Genomic DNA, 20617 nt, shown 5'->3' with positions numbered 1-20617 from the left:
GCCCTATTTTGAGTAAATGTATGGACTGGCATTAAAATGTGAAATTTGAGGTTTGGCTTCCACACCAGGAAGAACCTGGCTAGTTTGGTGATTATTTTTATTTTTAATTTGAGATATTTATTTCATTCAAATCTGAAAATCAAAGCAAAGCTTGAGAGATGTGAACCCTTGCAATCTGAAACAAGAGACCGTGGTTGGATTCAAATCTGGATTAGAGTGAGGTTAGGGTTCTGGTTCAAGGCCAACACAAAGACAGGGATCATGTTCAGATTCCATGGGGCTGAAGGTGCATGAGATGTTCTTGTAGAATTTCTGCGGGATCTAAATTGGAAAATCCAATAATGGATTTGCCCTGGAACCAAACATGTTGAGACAGGTTTACATTGGAGTAAATCAGGGAAATCGAACATCTGTCAACTTAGCCAGTGAATAATGCTGAATCTGGAAACCTTAAGGACCTTATCAATCACAGGAGCAAAGCTTTTGCTAGAGTGTTAAACACTATATAATGTATTGAGTGAGCAGGATTTAGTCTAAGTAAGAGAAATATTGGCACAAACTGTAAACAATTACGTACAGCAAAGAACATGCACTGGCAAAGTAAAGCAAAGATCAGATTATTTTAGTGACTTTGCCAACTCCTTTTGACCTACCTGGTTGTTATATGCGTCTGGTGCAAGTTTCTTGTAGGTAGGTGCCATTAGAGTTGATAGATTTTGCAAATTGGACTCTAGCTTTTCTTCCTGTTATCAGATGAAATCATTTTAACGTATCATCTAACCACCCACATTACTATACATGCAATCTACCATCTTTAGAAGCTACCGGACACTATGATACCACAGAGATGACCGAAATAAATGCCTAATATGCATTGTAAATGCCTTGTAATTCTTGCTGAGAAAACAGCCCCTATAAATTTCAGTTATAGTGATCCCCTTTACTGTTTTTAAAAGCACAAAGTATGTCCAGAAATGAGCTTCTATGATCCTTATGAGGAAGCATCATACAATGCTCATCTGATTTATAAGAAAAGATGTACCTTACTATGTAAAGATTCAACCCAAGCACGAAATAACTAGTTATTACAGTTTTTTCTGGAAAAAAAATTTCCCCTTTAAAAACCTTGAGAGGGAAAAAAGAAAAGAAAAGAAAAGAAAAGAAAAGAAAAAATAACAGACTACCCAATCAGCATCAATTTAATCCATCTAATTTGAGAGTTTTACATACTGAAATCATAACACTTCAACACAATGAAATTCTCTCTCCATGTAGCAACTTAAAATTATTGGAATACTTCAGACTGAAAAAATAACAGTTTTTGAGCAATCAAGAGTTGTGGGTGTGGCTAGTGTAGTAGAGCAATTTGGGATACAAATGACCACTTACTTTTTGTTTTTGAGAGAGATACAATCTTTCAAAATGAAAGGCTCTTAAAAACATGAAGTGCTCTAATAAATTTAAGTTGCTCCACTAATTTCTCATGCCCAGAATCCTAATTTCAGATCTGTTTCTTAAATTAAAAATACAGGCCTCATTGCAAATGTTTAAAAAGAGCAGCAGATTTACACAGAGAAATGTAATCATTTTTGGAATTTGTATGTTCATGAAAGCATGTGAAAAGCTATGAAAAATCCATCAGTTTTGGTATGCACTAATTTGGTTAAAAAAGTTTGACCTGCCAGTTTCAATCTGAGTTCTGGGTTCACAGGAACCCAAAATCACAGTATGACATTATCAAAAACTTTTCACTGTGTCCCTTTTTTTAGTTGCTATCGAAACCTGGAATCATTATGTTGCTTTCCTTTCCAGCCTACAAGTTACAACTCATAAAATGTCACTTCTTCTTTGAGTCTTTGTGTAGAACCCACGTGTGATGTGTATCACGCTTTCTTTGTTGCCCTCTCATCAAGCATAGGTATTTTATAATAGAGGGAAAAAGAGGGTCAAAGGTTACAACTGTCTCAGAGATGCTAACATTTTTAATAGAATATCAAATGTGCTAACATAATCCACAGGCCATGTGATGCCTGCTAGATCTAGGCATAAAAATGTCACATGAACAGATGGTTTAAAAAAAAGTTTTAAAAATTCCATGAAAAATGTTATCAAAATTCTTGCCTTTTTCATAAAAATTTTGAGAATCCAAAAAATCTGACCAGCTCGCTAATTACATAAGTCACTGACGACATGTCTGAAATGCTAAATGTTATGGGTTTTGCATAAAATGCCCCAAGCTTTTAGTATGTTATGTGGCCCATCCATCACAGTGGACAAGCTCCATCGTAAGGGACACATTTGCACTTGTATGTGCCAAAAAAGTGAGCCAGCCAATCAGAGAGTAGAACCCTCCACAGAAAGGTAGCCCATTAACAATTAGCAGGCCTGTTAGCTGAGGGTATCTAGAACCCACTGGAGTCGGAACTTCAAAGTCAACTTGTTCCCCAGCTACAGGCATGGCTGCTGAGCTCCGTGACATGCTTTGAAATGATCAGCATGCAGTTCTGGGTCCAGTACTTACAGCATCTTAGAGGCCACTCTGGAAACCTTTCCTACACTGTCGGCGAGGCAGCAGCATCCACTGAATGAGTCCTCCCAGTCCTTTCATTCTGTCACTCCTACTGTATCTCACAGCTCCCTCATACTGTCTCCATGCAATTTAGTCCAGCTCGGAGCTGCAAAAAGTTATATGCCTCAACCGAGTACATCCTGTATTCTGCCATTGTGGAAACTGCAAGTGCAAAGCTTGTCTGTGGGCCTGATATAGCCACAACTGTTCTGGGTGTGCCCTTTCTTGCTCTTTCACAAAACCTGCATATATCATTTTATGTCTCATGGTTTTGACCTGCTGCCAGCATTTTGGCAGTCAATTAAGCTGGCTCAGTGGCTGGGGTAAATCCATTTTGACTGACACTGACTTAATTTCCCTATGTGGGTGGATTTCAAATGAGATTCTGGCCCTGTGTCTACTTTACCTCAGCTCCACAAGAACAACAGAAACATTTTATACAATGAGGCAAACTTCACTTTAAAATTAACACCAACCTCTTTTGGATCATCCCCCAGCAGCTTAAACTTCCTTGGGACCTTGCTTCTGGCAAACTTGCACCCATTGTAGTACATGCTCCAGGAGCAACCAAAGGAAAAAGAAGCACCACAAGTCTCAGGGTCCAGCCCTTGACATGCACAAGTCCGTCTAAGAAATAAGAGAAACATTTATGTGGCTATCAACAGCATGTAGAGCCGTACATGGGTAAAAGTCTGCATGCTTAAAATTCATGCAATACATGTAAACCATGTACATGTTCATGTATATGGGGATAGAGTTCTTTTGTGTGGCATTTCTCCTTATTTGCCCACCATCAGTGTAGGATTTCTGCTTCTTTTTGGCTTTCTGTGCTTGAATAGCCTGGCCCAGGTTTCAGCCCCATAAGATAAAGCTTTGTTGAATAAATGGTCTTTTGACTTTCTAGGGAAAATGAGTTAACTCACAGCTGTTTGCCAACTGGGATAGGACTAAGTTCCTGAAACAAAGCCATGCCCATGTTACCAAAAAGAGAAAACAGAATATTTGTAATTAAGTAAGCCTTGTTCTGAAAGCAGTTTCTTTCTGTGTATAGCCATCAAAGGGAGAAAGGGAGAAAGAGGAAAAGGAGTGTGCCCTTTCTTGCTCTTTCACAAAACCTGCATATATCATTTCCTAGCTGTAAAATAGCTGACTCAAACAAAGATGTTACCAATCATTAAATATTTTTACAGACTATCAAGGTTTTGTTAGCCAGTGCTTCTCTGTTTAAATGAAGCCTTGAGAGAATTTGTGCTCAGTTGTCAAATTTTTTGTGGGTGATGGGAGATTTAAAATGAACTGTCATTAAAAACTGTAGCTACACAACTTAATTCTATATAGAAATCATACAGCTAATTCTCTTTATGCACTCCCATGAGCCTAGATGGAAAAGCTCATATATTGAATGTCTGTTTTATATCGAGATTTTTGTAATTGTGAGTGCCGAAAGAGGTCTTCATTGACTTTAATGAAGCTGAATTTGTCTCCCCCACAAGGACAGTAGGGTTTCAAAATCTCAAAAGTACCTTGCTTTTGAGAGAAGTTTCTTCGAGCCCTAAATACGTAACTTGAATTGGCTAATTTTAAAAACGGTATATGTACACATCTTGCAGCTTCTGAACTAAAATCCTCCCCCACGCCATGACTTCGCTGGTATTACATGGGGGTGAAATCCAACACAGAATTTGTCCTACTGGATCTAGATAAACTTTTGTGAGTCAAATTCTGCTCTCAATCAGACAAGGGCAAGTACAGTTCCCACTGAAGTAATGAGCCCTGTCGTGTTCTCATTTACACCAGCCTAAATGAAGAGTAACTTCAGTGAGGTTAATAGTGACACCAGTGTAAAACCACTGAGAGGAAAATTAGATCCAAGACGTAAGTAGAGCTTGTGTTTGTTTTTGGCTGTAGCTTGATTGCATACTCAAGGGAAAGGAGAATATGATTTGTTTCACTTACTCTTCATTCAGAGCACACCGTCGGTTTGTGAGTGTGCCATACTTCCTTAGCGTGTCGGTGAGTTCAGAATACAGCTTGTCTGCCAGACTCAGGGAAATCCCCTCCCATACCAGGATAAGGATCACTATCACTGCAGTTTCACAGGTATGGCCAGCTCGTTCCCGCACCAAGCAAAGCAGCTTTTCTTCGTCACTACTTCTACGAACTACCTGCATGTACGGCAACACCATCCCCCCACCCCCCAAAAAGCATTTCTTAGTGAGAAGCAAGAGAACATGAAACCTCAACAGTCATGGTAAAAAGTTACATTTGCCAATATACGTTTTCCCCCTTGATGCTTCTGACACACAGATTCTTGCCTCTATTGGAGTAATACACTGATAAGGGCCAGGTTAATTCTCTTCTGTTTCCTGAAACACAGGGTGGGTCTAGATGAGATAGATACTGTCTGAAGAGCACAGAAGAACTGGGGTAGGTGCAATGACACCTTTGCAGAATATCTCCTTTTTTCTCTGAGAAAACAGAAATGTGTCCAGGATGGTATTATGGCAGAAAGGACTACTGCTGTAGTAGAGGGGGCAGGAAAAGCTAGATACTCCCCATGGTGTTTCCCTCTGCAGAGATGGCAGCAGATATTTGTACCCAAATAAATCCTCCCTAAAGCAATGGTGAATAATTTAGGTCTCTCTTCTGCAAGAGCCACACAGATTTGGGGAAGAGACTAGAAAAGCTTCACAGAGGAGCCTGCCCTCATTTCTCTCCCCTGATTCCTGCTGTGCCCAGATGATAAATTGCAAACTTGAGGTCAGCCTCTGTGTTTTGCGACCTCATGTGTCCCTATTATTAATTTTCATGTATAAACATTATGGCAGCATGCACACAGTGGCAGGTAAAGTTCAAACAAAGTAGGAAGACAGGTCCTGCCTCAGTGCCCATATGACTGTGGGTATTTCTACAAGAGGGTACAGTCTGGCATACCAAAAGACTATAATTAAAAAGGCATCAATTTGTCCTCATCTTGTCTCCTACCAAGTGACCCAAAGTACTCAGTACTGAGTCTGCCAGAGCAGACAAAAGAGCGTGCTGGCTTCTGTTGATCAGTGTGCATATTCAAAACATTGTACTAGTGCTGTTGCACCTCTTAATTATTTCTACGCTAAATGTAACAGTAAGAAGAGTGTCTAACATTCTGGATCTTATATCTAAAAGAATGCATCTTCCTTTTCATAACTCTAGGCCAAGTTTTGCTTTCACTCACACACATGCAACTCAACTGAAGGAACTGCACAGGTGTGAGGTCAAAAACTGGCTCAGAGTGGGCAACTGGGCAGCCTGAGATATTGTTGGTACTTAGCTGTTTTAATTTTACTTCAATTAAAATAAATACATGTGTCATTCCCCTTTACTTACATGAATGATCAAACTGAAGTAGCTTATTAAGGACATGTAGACATCACTCTTACCCATTTAGCAATAGGACATCCCTGAGAACTTTTGCCTTCTTTTCCAGTATAGATGACCCTCTCAATCCTTATAGCTTTACCCTTCTGTCCAAATCTTAAACGAACAAACAAACAAACAAACAAATACAATAAGCAGCTGAATTTGAATGTGGTCTGCACAAATACTTAAAGTTTGAGCACATTTCAGAGTCTTATCTTAAGAAATAAACTCTTAGCTCTAAGCAAGAAGGGATGAATCATAATGTTTCAGTCTTATTCATATCAGTACAATAATATGTTGCTATGGTGAAAGAGGCCATTTTGTAAAATGTATTTAGACGGTCATAAAAGTGTAAAAATTGTCCATCTGTGCTAGGCTGCCCAGGTGTCCTGATTTTATAGGGACAGTCCCGATATTTGGGACTTTGTCTTATACAGGCGCCTATTACCCCCCACCCTGTCCCGATTTTTCACACTTGCTATCTGGTCACCCTAATCTGTGCTAAATTTTTAAAACCAGATAGCTCCTTTCTATAGTGAATTTGCTGTATTTGATCATTTGGAAACACACATTTGACAGGTATTTTAACTGTAGGTAGTTGGTCATTTTTTAAGTTTATCGTTGTCATGGAATAGTTGGGATGTAATAGTTACATTCAACTCACTTTCTATACTGATTTTTGCCTTAGACACAGCGTAAGTCAGCAAAAAGACATGAATCATTTATTTTAAGACATACTTGTAGATTATCATCCATTCTGAGTTACCTGTTGCATTTAGTTAATAAGTATGGATAAGAATTATGCCTGCCTTCTATACCTAAGCAGGGTTATAGGAAGTACTAAAATAATACCTTTGATAATGTGTCTGTAAACCTTTGCAGATTTGGAGATCTGGTTTGATTCTCACTTATCTTGGTGTAAATCAGGAGTAATTACATTTTGGAGTGGAATCTGGTCCAAAGTTGTGAGTGTGTATGAACCAAAGGCAGTAGCATACACCCCAAAGGGGACATAGTCAGCTCTCCATGCCCCCCCCCCCCCACTCCCATGCACCAGCTGGCAGTTTGAGGCCTGTGCTAGGCAGAACAATTACTGAATCTATAAAAGAACTATGAGATCTGTTGTCATTTCTAAACACACTCCCCCTTCTGTGTCCCCCAGAGGCATTTACCGAAGGCCATTGCTGCTGTTGTGGTGCCCTTCTGCACAACACAATAGCGTACCAAAGTTGAAACAGCCCACTTAGTTGCAAATTTGAACAGTTCTCAGTAAATGCAACATCATGGTTCCAACAGCAACATTAACTTAGCCACATTTCACAACTGGGCAAAATTCTGTTTTCAGGTGCACTTGTGCAACTCCGTTGTGTTGTAGGGACATAAATGAAGGTAGCATTTGGCTCATATCACAGACTACTATATATGTAATAGTCTAACCAGTAATAGAAAGCATTACACATGTCATGTGGCCAAGTTAACTGCTTCTGGAACGTTCAGTTTGGCTTTTCTTATTTGTGTATTTAAATTAAATACAAATGTTTGTATTTAATTTTCTTCATCAGTAAAGGAAGGGGGAAAAGGAAGAATTCCCAATCATGTTGGACTACACGTGTGCTAAAGGCAATTACTAGATCACCTTTTTCCTAGTTAAAGGCTGAGATGTAAATGTACAGCTGTTTTTTTTTTTAAATTAACCATGTGCAAAAGTTGTAATTCTTTATAAAACCGTTTTTCCTATCAATTAGCTAATCAGGTTGCACTGAAATTTGTTTCTATAATATTATTCTCACTCTTCTGACATCTTTCCTTAAGTTGCAAAATAGGAGCTGATAGTTTTGAGTTATGTGAGCACTGTAGAGGGTGGATGAGGGAAAAGATAAACACACATTCCCATGGATTCATGCAACACATTTGTTGTCGCATAACTAGAAATTCCAGACCTAGCTTGTTTTGTAGATCTAAACACTTAAAACTAAAGCCAAGTGTGTTGAAAGCCAGTTCAGTAATGTCAACGCTCTATTTATTTAAACTCAGTAATTGCATACATGTGTTTTAGAATATTTGTATAGGTATTTCAGGGTGTGTTTTAAAGGAAGGATGTAGTATTAGCTTAGAGAGCCAAATAGCTTTGTAGTTCCTCAGCCATCTTGAACCACACAGCTCTTACAATATAAAAGACTCCCAGCCTGTTCAAGTAATTTTTGAGCTTTTCTGGTGAAGCCAGCTGAGAGTATGAAGGCTGTCAACCAAAATACCTCTATATCTTCTCCTTATGCCAAAACAGCAGAAATTAAATGCGAACAAGTGAACACAATAAGCTGTGAAATCAAGCCCTCAAAAGTCAAAAAGTTTGAAAAATTAAGGTTTCTTCTATAACACTGCCAAAGTCTCATACGGAGGATTTTCTGTTTTACTGATTAAATATAAATATTAAGGCCTAAATGGAAGAACTAAAGCCCTGAGCTGGGAATGCTGTGCAGTTACAAACATACTGCATCCCAGGTGTGGCCTGTACCACCTTCTAAATGTGCGTGCTCCCTTGCACAGTGAGGAGTGTGGGATATGGTCCACCCACCCCCTCAAGCTGCCCTGCAGTGGCTCAAGAGCGTGAGTACGAACCACAGGGCAGATTGTCAGGGAACAGGGCACAAACCCCAAACTGGTTGTGAGCTCCTTACTCAGATTTCACCAACTAATTATCAAGTGTGGACTCCTCGGGCACTATAACAGCCTTAACATGGAGTCACAGACAGTCCAGTTGGGTACTCCGATCTGTCTTGCCACCCAGGTAAGCCTGCCTTTGTGACAGATGAACCCGTACATCAAAGATCACAGCAATATTCAGGTTACCCCCTGTCCTAAAAGACCGGTCACTTATCCCAGATCAGTTGCACTTTATATCTCACACCAAAGAAAATGCTTGTAGCCAATCTTATAATAAACTATCTACAGATTTATTAACAAGGAAAAGGAAACAGAGTTGTTTACAAGGTTAAAGCAGGTAAACATATATACACACAAATGAGTTCGAATCTTAAGTTTCAAAAAGTAATAGAAGCTTCTGTAATAAACAATCTCTAGATGTCCTTTAGAGCTAACCCAGGCTAAGCACTGGAGATCTTTTTTCTTATGCACAGTCCAAGCAGCATAAAGATACGGTTCCTTCTTGTTAGGGGTTTTTGTTTCTTTCCCCACTTGTGCTTTGAGTTGCAAACTCAGCTGATGGGAAGAATAAACTTGGATGTCCTTACTGGTCCTCTCTCCAGGGTTGGGGTAGGAATCAGGTTGGGTGATGGTGTGTACATTTCTAAAATCCAAACAAAATCTCATGATTTATACCTTTTAGGTACCATCACAATAGGAGACCCAGGGGCTTTTTGATTTAGTGATCACTCCCACGTCTACAATGCTCTACAATTCCTCCTGAATTTGTCTTTGCATTTCACTGTTAGCATAGGCTCTGCTAGGAGCAGGGCAGGGTGCTGTAATTACAATAGAATGCATTATTTTTTAAATTAAACCTGGGAGGTTGGAAAATGAATGCCCCTGCCTGTGGTATTTCAAGAGAGCCAATATCTCCTGCTTTTGGCTGGGTTCAAACCCTCTCAAATCTCAGTGCTCTCCAGAGTAGTCTCTTCCTTGTCTCCTTGACCAAATCCATTAAAGGCGAAGAAAATGTTCCCTCAGAAAACCTACCCTGCTATAATTGGTCATTTGGGCAGTAGCCACAGTTTCCGCTTGTACATTAGATAGAGCTCTCACTTCAGGGTACCTGGTGGCAGAATCCACCATAGCCAGTATATATTTCTTTCCATTCCTGGAGAGTTCATTTAATCTCTTATGCTTCTGACATAGGACACAACTCTTACAGTACTTTTTTTTTTTTTTAAACTTTCTCACACATGTGAGGCCAATAAAAATTCTGTTGGAGCCTATCACAGGTTCTCTTCACCCCTAAGTGTCCAGCAAAGGGGCAATCAGGAACTACCTGCAGCCACACTGTCCTGTACTTATCAAACACCTGCTTGCAAGGTTTCCGGTGTAGGGTGGTGTTTATGTGACCATTGCTTATTAGCACCGTAGTGTCCACAAAGTGGATCTCTTGTGTGGACTGGTCCAGGATGAGGTTGATGGTGGGATGGAAATTGTTGAAATCATGGCGGAATTCCTCAAGGGCGTTTTTTCATGGGTCCAGATGATGAAGATTTCATCAATGTAGCGCAGGTAGAGTAGGGACATAAGGGGATGAGAGCTAGGAAGCCTTGTTCTAAGTCAGCCATAAAAATGTCGGCATACTGTGGGGCCATGCGGGTACCTATAGCAGTGCCGCTGATTTGAAGGTATACATTGTCCCCAAATGTGAAATAGTTATGGGTGAGGACAAAGTCACAAAGTTCAGCCACCAGGGTTTCTGTGACATTATTGGGGATACCATTCCTGACGGCTTGTAGTCCATCTTTGTGCGGAATGTTGGTGTAGAGGGCTTCTACATCCATAGTGGCTAGGATGGTGTTTTCAGGAAGATCACCGATGGACTGTAGTTTCCTCAGGAAGTCAGTGGTGTCTCGAAGATAGCTGGGAGTGCTGGTAGCGTAGGGCCTGAGGAGGGAGTCTACATAGCCAGACAATCCTGCTGACAGGGTGCCAATGCCTGAGACGATGGGGCGTCCAGGATTTCCAGGTTTATGGATCTTGGGTAGCAGATAGAATACCCTGGGTCGGGGTTCCAGGGGTGTGTCTGTGTGGATTTTTTCCTGTGCTTTTTCAGGGAATTTCTTGAGCAAATGTTTTAGTTTCGTTTGGTAACCCTCAGTGGGATCAGAAGGTAATGGCTTGTAGAAAGTGGTGTTGGAGAGCTGCCTAGCAGCCTCTTGTTCATATTCCGACCTATTCATGACGACGACAGCACCTCCTTTGTCAGCCTTTTAGATTATGATGTCAGAGTTGTTTCTGAGGCTGTGGATGGCATTGTGTTCTGCACGGCTGAGGTTACGGGGCAAGTGATGTGCTTTTCCACAATTTCAGCCCGTGCACGTCAGAGGAAGCACTCTATGTAGAAGTCCAGTCTGTTGTTTCGACCTTCAGGGGGAGTCCACCCAGAATCCTTCTTTTTGTAGTCTTGGTAGGAAGGTCTCTGTGGGTTAGTATGTTGTTCAGAAGTGTGTTGGAAATATTCCTTGAGTTGGAGACGTCGAAAATAGGATTCTAGGTCACCACAGAACTGTATCATGTTCGTGGGGGTGGAGGGGCAGAAGGAGAGGCCCCGAGATAGGACAGATTCTTCTGCTGGGCTAAGAGTATAGTTGGATAGATTAACAATATTGCTGGGTGGGTTAAGGGAACCACTGTTGTGGCCCCTTGTGGCCCCTTTTTAGATAGTTTAGTGTCCTTTTTCTTTTGTAGAGAAGCAAAGTGTGTGTTGTAAATGGCTTGTCTAGTTTTTGTAAAGTCCACGTTATTCCTAGTCCCAAATGACCAGTAACTTACCCCAGATCAATCTCAATTTAGATCTTACACCAAAGACAACGCTTGTAGCCAATCCTACAGTAAACTGTCTAAAAATTTATTAAATAGGAAAGGAAACAAGAAAGCTATTTACAAGGTTAAAGCACATAAACATATATAGACACAAATAAGTTCCAATCTTAACTTTCAAAAAATAATAGAAGCTTCTATAATAAACAAACTCTAGATGTCTTTTAAGGCTAACCCAGACTAAGCACGGGGGATCTTTTTCTTATTCCCAGTAATCCTTGTCCTCCAGAATCCAAGCATAATAAAGACACAGTTCCTTCTTGTAAGGGGTTTTTATTCTCTTCCCCCCTTGCCCTTTCAGCGGCAAACTCAACTGATGGGAGGCATCCACCTGGATGTCTCATCTTCATTGGGAGGAACAGACAACAAAGTTTTTGTCCTCTTTAAATGTTCCACAATAGTTTGTCTGGTGTTGAGAGGCCTTCCTTTGTGCCAGGACATAACACCTTCTGTTGGAGATCAGCACTTTACATTAGTTAACGTCTCTCTCCTGTCCGGTGATATACACAATCACAGAGGCTTATAATACAACGTTCAAATATTACCTTACAATATGGGACCCTGATGTTATAATTAATGATGATTAATGCATGCAGAAACTTATAAGCATTCAATACAGTCTAAACAGTAATCACATTTTTATAATTCTAATACCTATTTTAACAATATTAACACACCGGTGAGCCAAACTGATGTCAGCTAAGTATTTGCCAGTTTTCAAGTGAGGCCTGGGACTGCGCCATGAGCTGGCACTTGGCCAGCCAGCATCACACTCCCTTGTTAGAGTTGCTAATGCTGCTTACCATGATAGCCAGAAGTACTTGGGCTAGTGCAAGGTCTGCAGCTGGGGCCAGCCCTGCATGGGAGTCGCAGGGGAAAGAAGCTCCTTATACTGTACCACTCCCCTGTGCACCTGCTAGCTTCAATCTGGCCCCAATAGATCAGGTCCAAATCCTGCAGTTCTTACTCAAGCAAACTCCAAATAGCCTGGGTATGGAGTAAGTAAAAACACAGACACAGCAGAGTGAGGACCTCAGGATTTGGCACATAGTGTCTATGCATGCCATATAATATATGGGCTGTGCAATATGGCAGTTTTCAAGTGGCAGGAGAATCTTACTGTTTGCTGGAGTTCTCCGATTTAACACCTTATTAATGTTAGCAGTGTTTTATATTTATATAATATGTAAATGATCCACATATCTATATGACTATTATATGCATATCCTAAGCATTTGTTTTGCTGGTAATCTGGAGAATGCTAGTAATGTAGTATCTTGTGATATATAATTTATTCTATCAATCTGAACAATACTGTCTTCATATAATGGAAGGGGGGATGTTTTGCTAAAGAATTGCTTATTGAGTTTCAGGACCAAATCTTACTTTGCTCCCATTATTGTAATTGAACACATTGCAGGAGGAAAGTGAGTAGGATTAAGCCATTTGAAGTCTTTTTGTAGATAACATTTTGCTTGAATTTGCTTTTCGGTGCTCTCATCCCTCCATCTTCTTCCTATCCCCCACTGTGAATACCATAGCCAACACTCTTGCTTGGCAGGCTTATGAATACTTGTCCCCGCTTGGGTTTGCTGGCATCTGTCTCAAAGTGGGCAGCCTGTGCCAGCCAGCAGACTATTAGCCCTGTCAAATATTGTGACTCTCTGGTGAATAGCACAGTACGTAAAGCTGGCAACACTGGAGTAGCTAAGCCTACAAATAATTACTCCATTTGCAATTGTTTACTTCTTTATGTGCAAAGACTGGAAAAATTCTGACATACACAAAAGGATAAATGTTAATCTGTCCTGTTCCTTTGCGCTAATTACCTTTCTTCCATGATTTCTCTAATAGCTGCCACGTTAGGACCGGCTCCTAGATGGGTATAGAAAGGACCTTCATCTTTTTCAATAATTTGCTCTGTTTAAAATAAAATAAAGGTTATTGCCTTAAAGTGTAATTATTTAATATAAGAAATTGCGTTGCAAAGCTTGCCCACAGCTGGCCAGGTAGGACCCTGTTATGAATTTTTGGGGGCCAAACTTTCACATATACTTGTCTAAAGTAGGCCCACAAATTATGCCCAAGTGTATTTGCAAACTATGAATTTACACATATATAATGGGTGACAGTGTATGCAAGTAGATATTGCACCCCATTGTCCCTTTTGCAAGCACAAATGCTTGTTTTATATTTTCAGTTACAGTGAAATTAAAAATTAGCATTTCCCAGTAGTTACTGAACAGTGATTTCTCACCCCCGTATTTAGAAGGGAGGATTTTTGTGGTCACATTGGCAAACATCACTTCGGGGGCTATCTCGTATCTGTTTTTTGCATGCATGTATAACTTATATACCAAAGGCTTGAAAATGTGGCCCCTAAAGTTAAACACAGCTTGAATGGAGAGTGGACTCTTCTTGTTGAGTTCACAATTGCTGTATTAGCTGAAAAAGGGGTGGGGAAGACTGGGGCAAAGATGAGATGAATGCTAGATGTTGAAGAAAAGCCTCTTTGTGCCAAATACATTGAAGAAATTGTCTTAATATATCCATTATGTGAAAATGCAGGGTGACCATCTCTGTAAGTATCAGGGACAAGTTAAAACTACAAATGCAGAGAGTTTTGATTTCCCCATTTCATTTCTACAAGGTTTCTCAAAGTGTGGCAAGGAGAAACAAGAAACCAACTTCCAGTTTTGTATTTCTCCTTGCAGTATGGTAATGCACTACTTTTTCCCTTCGCCCCCATGTTAATTTTCCTGAGATTCAACTCAAAACATTTTAGAAGGGGGAAAAGATCAACTTTGCTTTTGTAGAGAACTATATTTTCAACTTTATACCCTGGGGCAGGCTCTGTGTGTGTGTGTATATAAAATCAGGGAGGTCACAACAAAGCTATTTGTCTTCACAATGAAGAACTGTACATTTTGTCTCAATCCAACACAGCAGAGAATCATTTCTCCAGAAAAATGACTTCAAAATGTGCCCATAGTAAGAGGCAGAATGGAGACTCATTTCGCCAAACAAAACAGTGTGTGGCAGAATGAAAAGGAGGAGCATGCCAGCTATTACACTTATGCTCTCCCTACAGTTCCAGTCCTGCTCTGTGCAGAGTGGGAGGTGAGCCATGGTCTTGCCCCTTTGCTGCCTCTTGGAGGAGAGCAGAGAAGGAGCAGTCACTGTGCTTCCTAAAGCACAGTGACTGAAGTTCTGCTTGGCCCTGACACTGGTCATTACCAGGGGAGTGGAAGGGAAGAAAGGAAGAAGGCACCTATGTAAAGGGTCATGCAAAATCCAACCCTCTGTTTTTAAATCAGCCCTTATTCAGTCAAACTCTCAGTAATTTGACTGTGTATCTGAGTAAAAATGGAGTAAGGATCTCAGGTTTTGGTCCCAAGACATCTTTCATACAAACAGTATCTCCAACCTTGACTTAAATAATACTGCATCAAATTAAATTGTGAATCTGATCTTTTTATCAGATGTGTTTGCATAATATATGCCTGCTTCTGAAGGAGACTGGATACAAAGAGATAAACAGACTGAAGAATCTACTTTATATTAGATTTGTATGCCATACATTAATGTGCTAGCACACAAACCAGACAGCTTTGTTACAAACATAGGGTGGAGTTCTATTTTTAATGTAAAAACTAGTGTTGCTGGAAAGAAACTGAAACTCTCCCTTGCTAATGGCTGGCATTCTCAAAAATCAACCCAAAATAAAACCAAACAAAAAACCAAACCAAACAAAACCCCCAACCACTCTGAAAGCTACCTTCCTAATTGTGAATTAACAATGTATTTTTAGTACATTTCTTGCCACTTACCAACACAACTGCATGATGGGAAATCATATTGGGTTTTGACAGGTGTGTCCAATAAATTTTTTACAGGAGTATCCAATAACTTTGAAGGGGACTCTAAAAAATTATTTAGGACAGATCCAGCTGGTCTTTTAGTTGGGGTTTTTTCAGCAGAAGGAATTGCTTGTTGATCTAAGGTGGAAGTGTGGCTGTCAAATTCTGCAGCAATAGAATTTCTTGATAGGATAGTGATAGGACCTGCGGTTTCGACCTTCACATGCTTAGGTGATTTGATAGTAAGAGCTTTGTGATCAAACAGTGATTTGACCTGAATTTGTTTCAGCTGCTGTTCCATTGTCTCAATGATACTCTTTTGCTGCATGTTCTCACAACTGAAGTGCTGATTCTCTTGTTTAATTGTTTTTTTCCATGTTTTGTTTTCCAGATGTCCAGTTGATAGATGCATGCAGATATTAGACTTTGAGCCAGCCTCAACTTTTATAGGCTTGTGCGTCACACTGGGACAAATTTCAGGTTTGGGTTGTTGTTGTATTTTCTGCTCTTGCTTTTGTAAGAGATGCCACCTGAGAGCAGCATGATTTTGAAAATCCTTGTGGGGTTGAGCCTGAAGGTAACACCCTCTCTGGTCTTGTGGGAGAGTTTGTTGGCTGTGTGGTAAGTACCTTTGCTGAATCGGTGGAGCTTGCTGGCTGGACATACCTTGTTTCAAATTCCCACCACATCCCTCTGGTTGTTGGAGTGGTCGCTGTATAACTGAAGCTTGTTGAGATTGTTGCTCTTGTTCTTGAAAGCAATGATGCACCTCTTGCTTTGGGGTCATACTATTTGGATAATATTGCATATGTTGCAAGTCCTGCATTTTGTTTATTCTGAAGAGTTCAGCATTTATGGTGTTTTCCTTCTTCTCAGAAACCAAGTGCATACGGCCAGGATGCTGCAGATTAGTATTTGTTTTCAGAATCTGATTGTAAAGGGAAGTTTTACTGTTGCTACTTTGCTCCTGCTCTGGTCCAAGCTGAGGGTTATGCGGGAACTCAGTTGGTTTTATATACTTATTTTCGGTTTGAAAACATTCTTCTAGTTTAAGCTGACTGTAGGATGCCCCATCTATTTGCTGTTCATTGTTACTTTGGGAATGGGAGAAGGTCTGAGACAGTTCTTCGCTTTTCCTTTGCAGGGTTTGCTGGTGGTGGTGGTTTGGGGTTAACTGTGGACTGCGTGACAGTTGTGTTTGCTGAGCCTGTTTTTGCAACATCTGTTGTAAAATGTTTGAATGTAAGAATGGTTCATTCTCTGTTGTCTGGGGAGTCAAGTGCTGCTGTTTTAACAGGGCCCCCAAAGGCTGCTCAGTTTGTTGTTCTTGTCTTACTTGGAAATCAAGCTGCTGTGTATGGTGTTGCTGCACCTGCACATAGGACTTCACCAGAGAATTCCTCTTTGTGAGCTGTGGCTGGGGAGAGTGCTTTTGGAATTGCCGCTGCTGGTCAGCTATAGGATGGACTTGCAGTTGTGCTGCCTCGCTTTTGTACAGTTGAGGCATTTGTTCCTGTTGTATTATTTTCTGGCTATGGGGCTGTCCTGAAGGCTCTTTTAATGCATCGGGATTCCCAGTATACTGGTTTAAATGCATCTGTTCCATTGGATTTGGCTGGAACTGGAGAATTGACCTCAATAAAGCCTCATTGGGCTTCTGTGGGGAAGCTCTATGGTGAAAATGAGTGGAAATCAATTCTATCCAACCTGGTTTTGGATAATGTTGTGGCTGCTGTTTCACTTGGTCTTTTCCTTTCTCAGGAGGCATCTCGTGTTCTTTTTGTCCCAAGTGCTGCTGAAAGTGTTGCTGCAACTCTCCATTGTTCCCAACTACCTGCAGCTCTTGGATGTGTGGTTCTGATGTTGGCTTTATTTCTTCTGTGCGTTGCTGAATGGAGGTCATCATGGTAGCTGGCAGATCACTTTCACTGCCATCCTGTTGTGACACCTCAGGCTTCCGTGGAAGCTTCTGTTGAGAGTTAGGCTGTTGCTGGGCAAGGCCAGGACTCCTGGACATCAGTTCTTCCTGCTGCCCTTCATTCTTCACTTCTCTAGGAAGAGTTTCAACATTTCTGTTGTCATAGGGGTGATGTCCTTCTGTAACCCCAAGGGACAGAGTGCTGTTCATTTCTGGAGCTGGGGGAGGAACAGAAGCAGGAGGAGGAGTGAAGGAATCCTTATTGGACACTGAGTTGTGTTTAAACAAAGCACCATTTTTTTCTGCTTGCTCTGAAATCCCCTCCAGGCTATTGTTGTGAGATTGCAGATTACTGCCGGAACTTAGAGAGAGATCTTGGTTGGGTGCCCGCCCCATATTTCCATGAACACTACTGTTTCCTGTGGGTAACGGATGCGTATCATAGCCTGGGTTTTGTTGCTGAGGCTGTAGTTCCGATTTCTGAAGTGAACAGCTACCTGGTAATCCAGGTGGTTTACTGGAGTCTTCTGTATTGTAGACCTCAGTAGCCACTACAGCTGGCACTTGAGGCAGCTCAGAGTTTGAGGTCTGTGGGGAAATGATCTGCCCTGAGGTATGGGATGAATGTGTTGTCTCATAGGACAACACATTAGTAGCCTGACTGTTAATGGCATTTATGTGAGATGTGTTTTTCTGCATTGCAATGGAAACATGGTCTGGATAATATTGAGACAGTGTTTTTTCTAGGAGTTCACCATGCATGTTTTCCATGGAAGAGGCAGAAACTGTAGCACCATTAGGCATTGGCACTGCCTTGTTCTTAAGTAGTAAGACAATGTTCTTGTTGTGGCAATTAATGTTTTCCCTCTCTTGCTCATTCTGAATCTGGAGATCTTCAGGATTTTCTGAACCATCACAGTTGTATCTTGAAGACTGTATAAAATCAGAAGCTGCATTTTCTTGTCCAGTAAAACTCTCAGATTCCTTCTCATTGCATGAATTGGAGACAGTTGGTTTTTCATTGTTTTCCCCTGGCTCATCTTTTTCACCATTTCCCTCTTCATCTCGTTTAATTTTCTTGTTCTGATGAAGGCCATATAGAGAAGGCTCACTAAAAGTGCGTTTTATCCCACCATTTTGCATATACTTGGAATACACTCTCTTTTCCTGTAGGAGGTCAGGGCTGGTACGGTTATTTGGGTTTCCCTTCACGTGAGGTATTCCATAGCTGTTCTTAAAAAGTAGCCACTTATGGTCACCATTTACTTCAGCATGGGTTCTCTCTGTTAATGGACTTCCATTCTGCAGCTTCACTGACAAAGGCTCCACCTGGGAAACATGAGAAGGATGTGGTATTAAAAATGGGCTCAATCTATTGCCATCAACATGGTTGGTTCTATCCTGTTCCATCTGGCCTGCTCCAGGGCCATCCACAAGGCTGCCCTTTTAACGTATCTGAAAGAGAAAAAGGGAGGGAAAAGGGTCTAAGTTTAGTTTTAGTTGATACACATCAAATCACTGACCAGACACAATATTTGAGCATTGCCCTCCTATCTATGCACAGCATCCCAAGTTACAGTGGTCTCTCCCGTTTGATTGGTCTCTTAATCAAACCAATGTTTTCTCAGGGTGTTTTCAATAGCATTGGACTTATAAAGTGTCATTTGGTATTATAAAGTGTCATTTTTTCATGCTGCAGTCTGATGTATTTTTAATAAATTAAAGGTGAAGCCTGAACTGAAACAATATCAGATTGGGCATGAACATGTGAAGCTGATGGTGGTATGCAAGCAGTGTGAAACTGAACCAGACAGACCCGCTTTTAAAATGGTGCAGAAAAAACGCTTGGTTTGTTAACTTGAAACCATTATGCCTTATAGCAACATACTGTCTTAGTTCATATTTTAATTTGACACACTTTCTGAAGTTCAGCACATGATTAGTTCAAGTGTGTTTTCAAACTTGATAAGCATTTTCAGCACTAAGTTCCTAACAATGGATGCATAGGTGAGAAACTCAGATTAGTATAGAAAAGGGCATGCAAAAATAAACTGGGGATGAGAAAATGCTGTTCTAACAGAAATATACTTATCTTAAGGCTAAATCTCTTGCATGATTAATGATAATTTTTTAATGAAAATATAAGTATTTACTGCTTCGCCTGAACTTTTCTGTAATGATTTTTATTCCAAGTAAGGTGGAAAATCATGCAGAAACTGTAGTTCCCAGACTTAGAGCTAATCCTGTTACTTGATTATAGTATGCCAAGCCTCTTTTGTCTGATTTGAAGGATTATTGCCACCAAGCTGGCTGGTTAGAGAGGCACCCCTGCACCTCTATTCATCAGCTGTTTGACAAGGTCATTTAAAGTTGGTTTTCCAAAGATCTCACCCTTAACAAAATACACGCATAAGAAAACAAAACAAAAACTGACTATTCTCCACTGGAATCCCTATACTTATTCATTATTGTTACAATACTAACATTACCATTATGCATTTATTTAAGGAAAAAAATTAAAATCATGGTACATATTCATATGCAACAGACTGTATTTGCTTGATATTATGAACGAAGCCTGTGAGCATGTCTTTAGAATTGTATTTTTGTTGTTGTTCTGCAGCAAAGCCTAAAATCTGTGTGTCTTGGATATGAGTTGGGTCGTTTGGAAATTCTTCTCTTCAATAAATATCTTAATATTCAATAAAATATTTACCTTTTATTTATATAAAAAAGGTTTCACATTGGATAAACGTGCTGCCAGGGTGTAGTGAACAAATTCCACCCAACAACTGTCCAATTCTGGTTAGGCAGATCAGCTGAAGGTTCAGAATGACAGAAAAAGTAGAGAAAGCTGTTGTTGCACTCTCTCCATAATTTGTTCTTTGTGGGTTTTATCGTTCACCACCAACAGCCCAAATGACAGAAGAGAGACCGACAGAGCACCCTGCAGATGTTAGAAGGATTTCAGATTGGGAAAGTTAGGAAAATGTGTCAAATAATAAATACATAATGTACTAAAAGGTACAAATGAGTCTAACGTAAAAATTTTGACTCACGCAAATTTTTGCAATGAAGACATTACTTCTAGTTTGCATAGAAAGGGAATATGAAGGGCTCTCTATTATTAATTCATATTTGCTTGGACTGCTAAGAGCCTCACAAGTGGCTGACATTACCACTCCACAGAGAGGACTATTACATTTGAAAATTTCTCCTATCACAGTAGATTTGCCTCCAAGAGCACAGAACAGGATTATTTATCCTTCTCTAATTTTTTTACAATATCAAATTACACCTAATTTATACAATGTGCACTGAATTCCAGGGTATTAT

The 20617-nt window shown here is 40.4% G+C and overlaps 1 protein-coding gene across 2 annotated transcripts in view; it reads right to left on the bottom strand.

The window, feature by feature from the left end:
* Nucleotides 1-20617, bottom strand: part of TET2 (tet methylcytosine dioxygenase 2) — an 85395-nt gene that overhangs the window by 11581 nt on the left and 53197 nt on the right. For both annotated transcript variants that reach the window (XM_048846668.2, XM_048846670.2), the window contains exons 2-7: nt 15334-18736; nt 13333-13423; nt 5989-6082; nt 4526-4734; nt 3046-3196; nt 654-743 (exon numbers count right to left, since the gene is read on the bottom strand). In XM_048846668.2, coding sequence (XP_048702625.1) covers nt 654-743; nt 3046-3196; nt 4526-4734; nt 5989-6082; nt 13333-13423; nt 15334-18691 — 3993 coding nt within the window. In that variant the 5' untranslated portion in view covers nt 18692-18736. The remainder of the gene's footprint in view (nt 1-653; nt 744-3045; nt 3197-4525; nt 4735-5988; nt 6083-13332; nt 13424-15333; nt 18737-20617) is intronic.

The sequence above is a fragment of the Caretta caretta genome, chromosome 4 (assembly GCF_965140235.1).
Source record: "Caretta caretta isolate rCarCar2 chromosome 4, rCarCar1.hap1, whole genome shotgun sequence".
Classification (NCBI taxonomy): Eukaryota; Metazoa; Chordata; order Testudines; family Cheloniidae; genus Caretta; species Caretta caretta.
The sequence above is the reverse complement of the archived record's forward strand: the minus strand, read 5'-3'. Positions and strand labels throughout refer to the sequence as shown.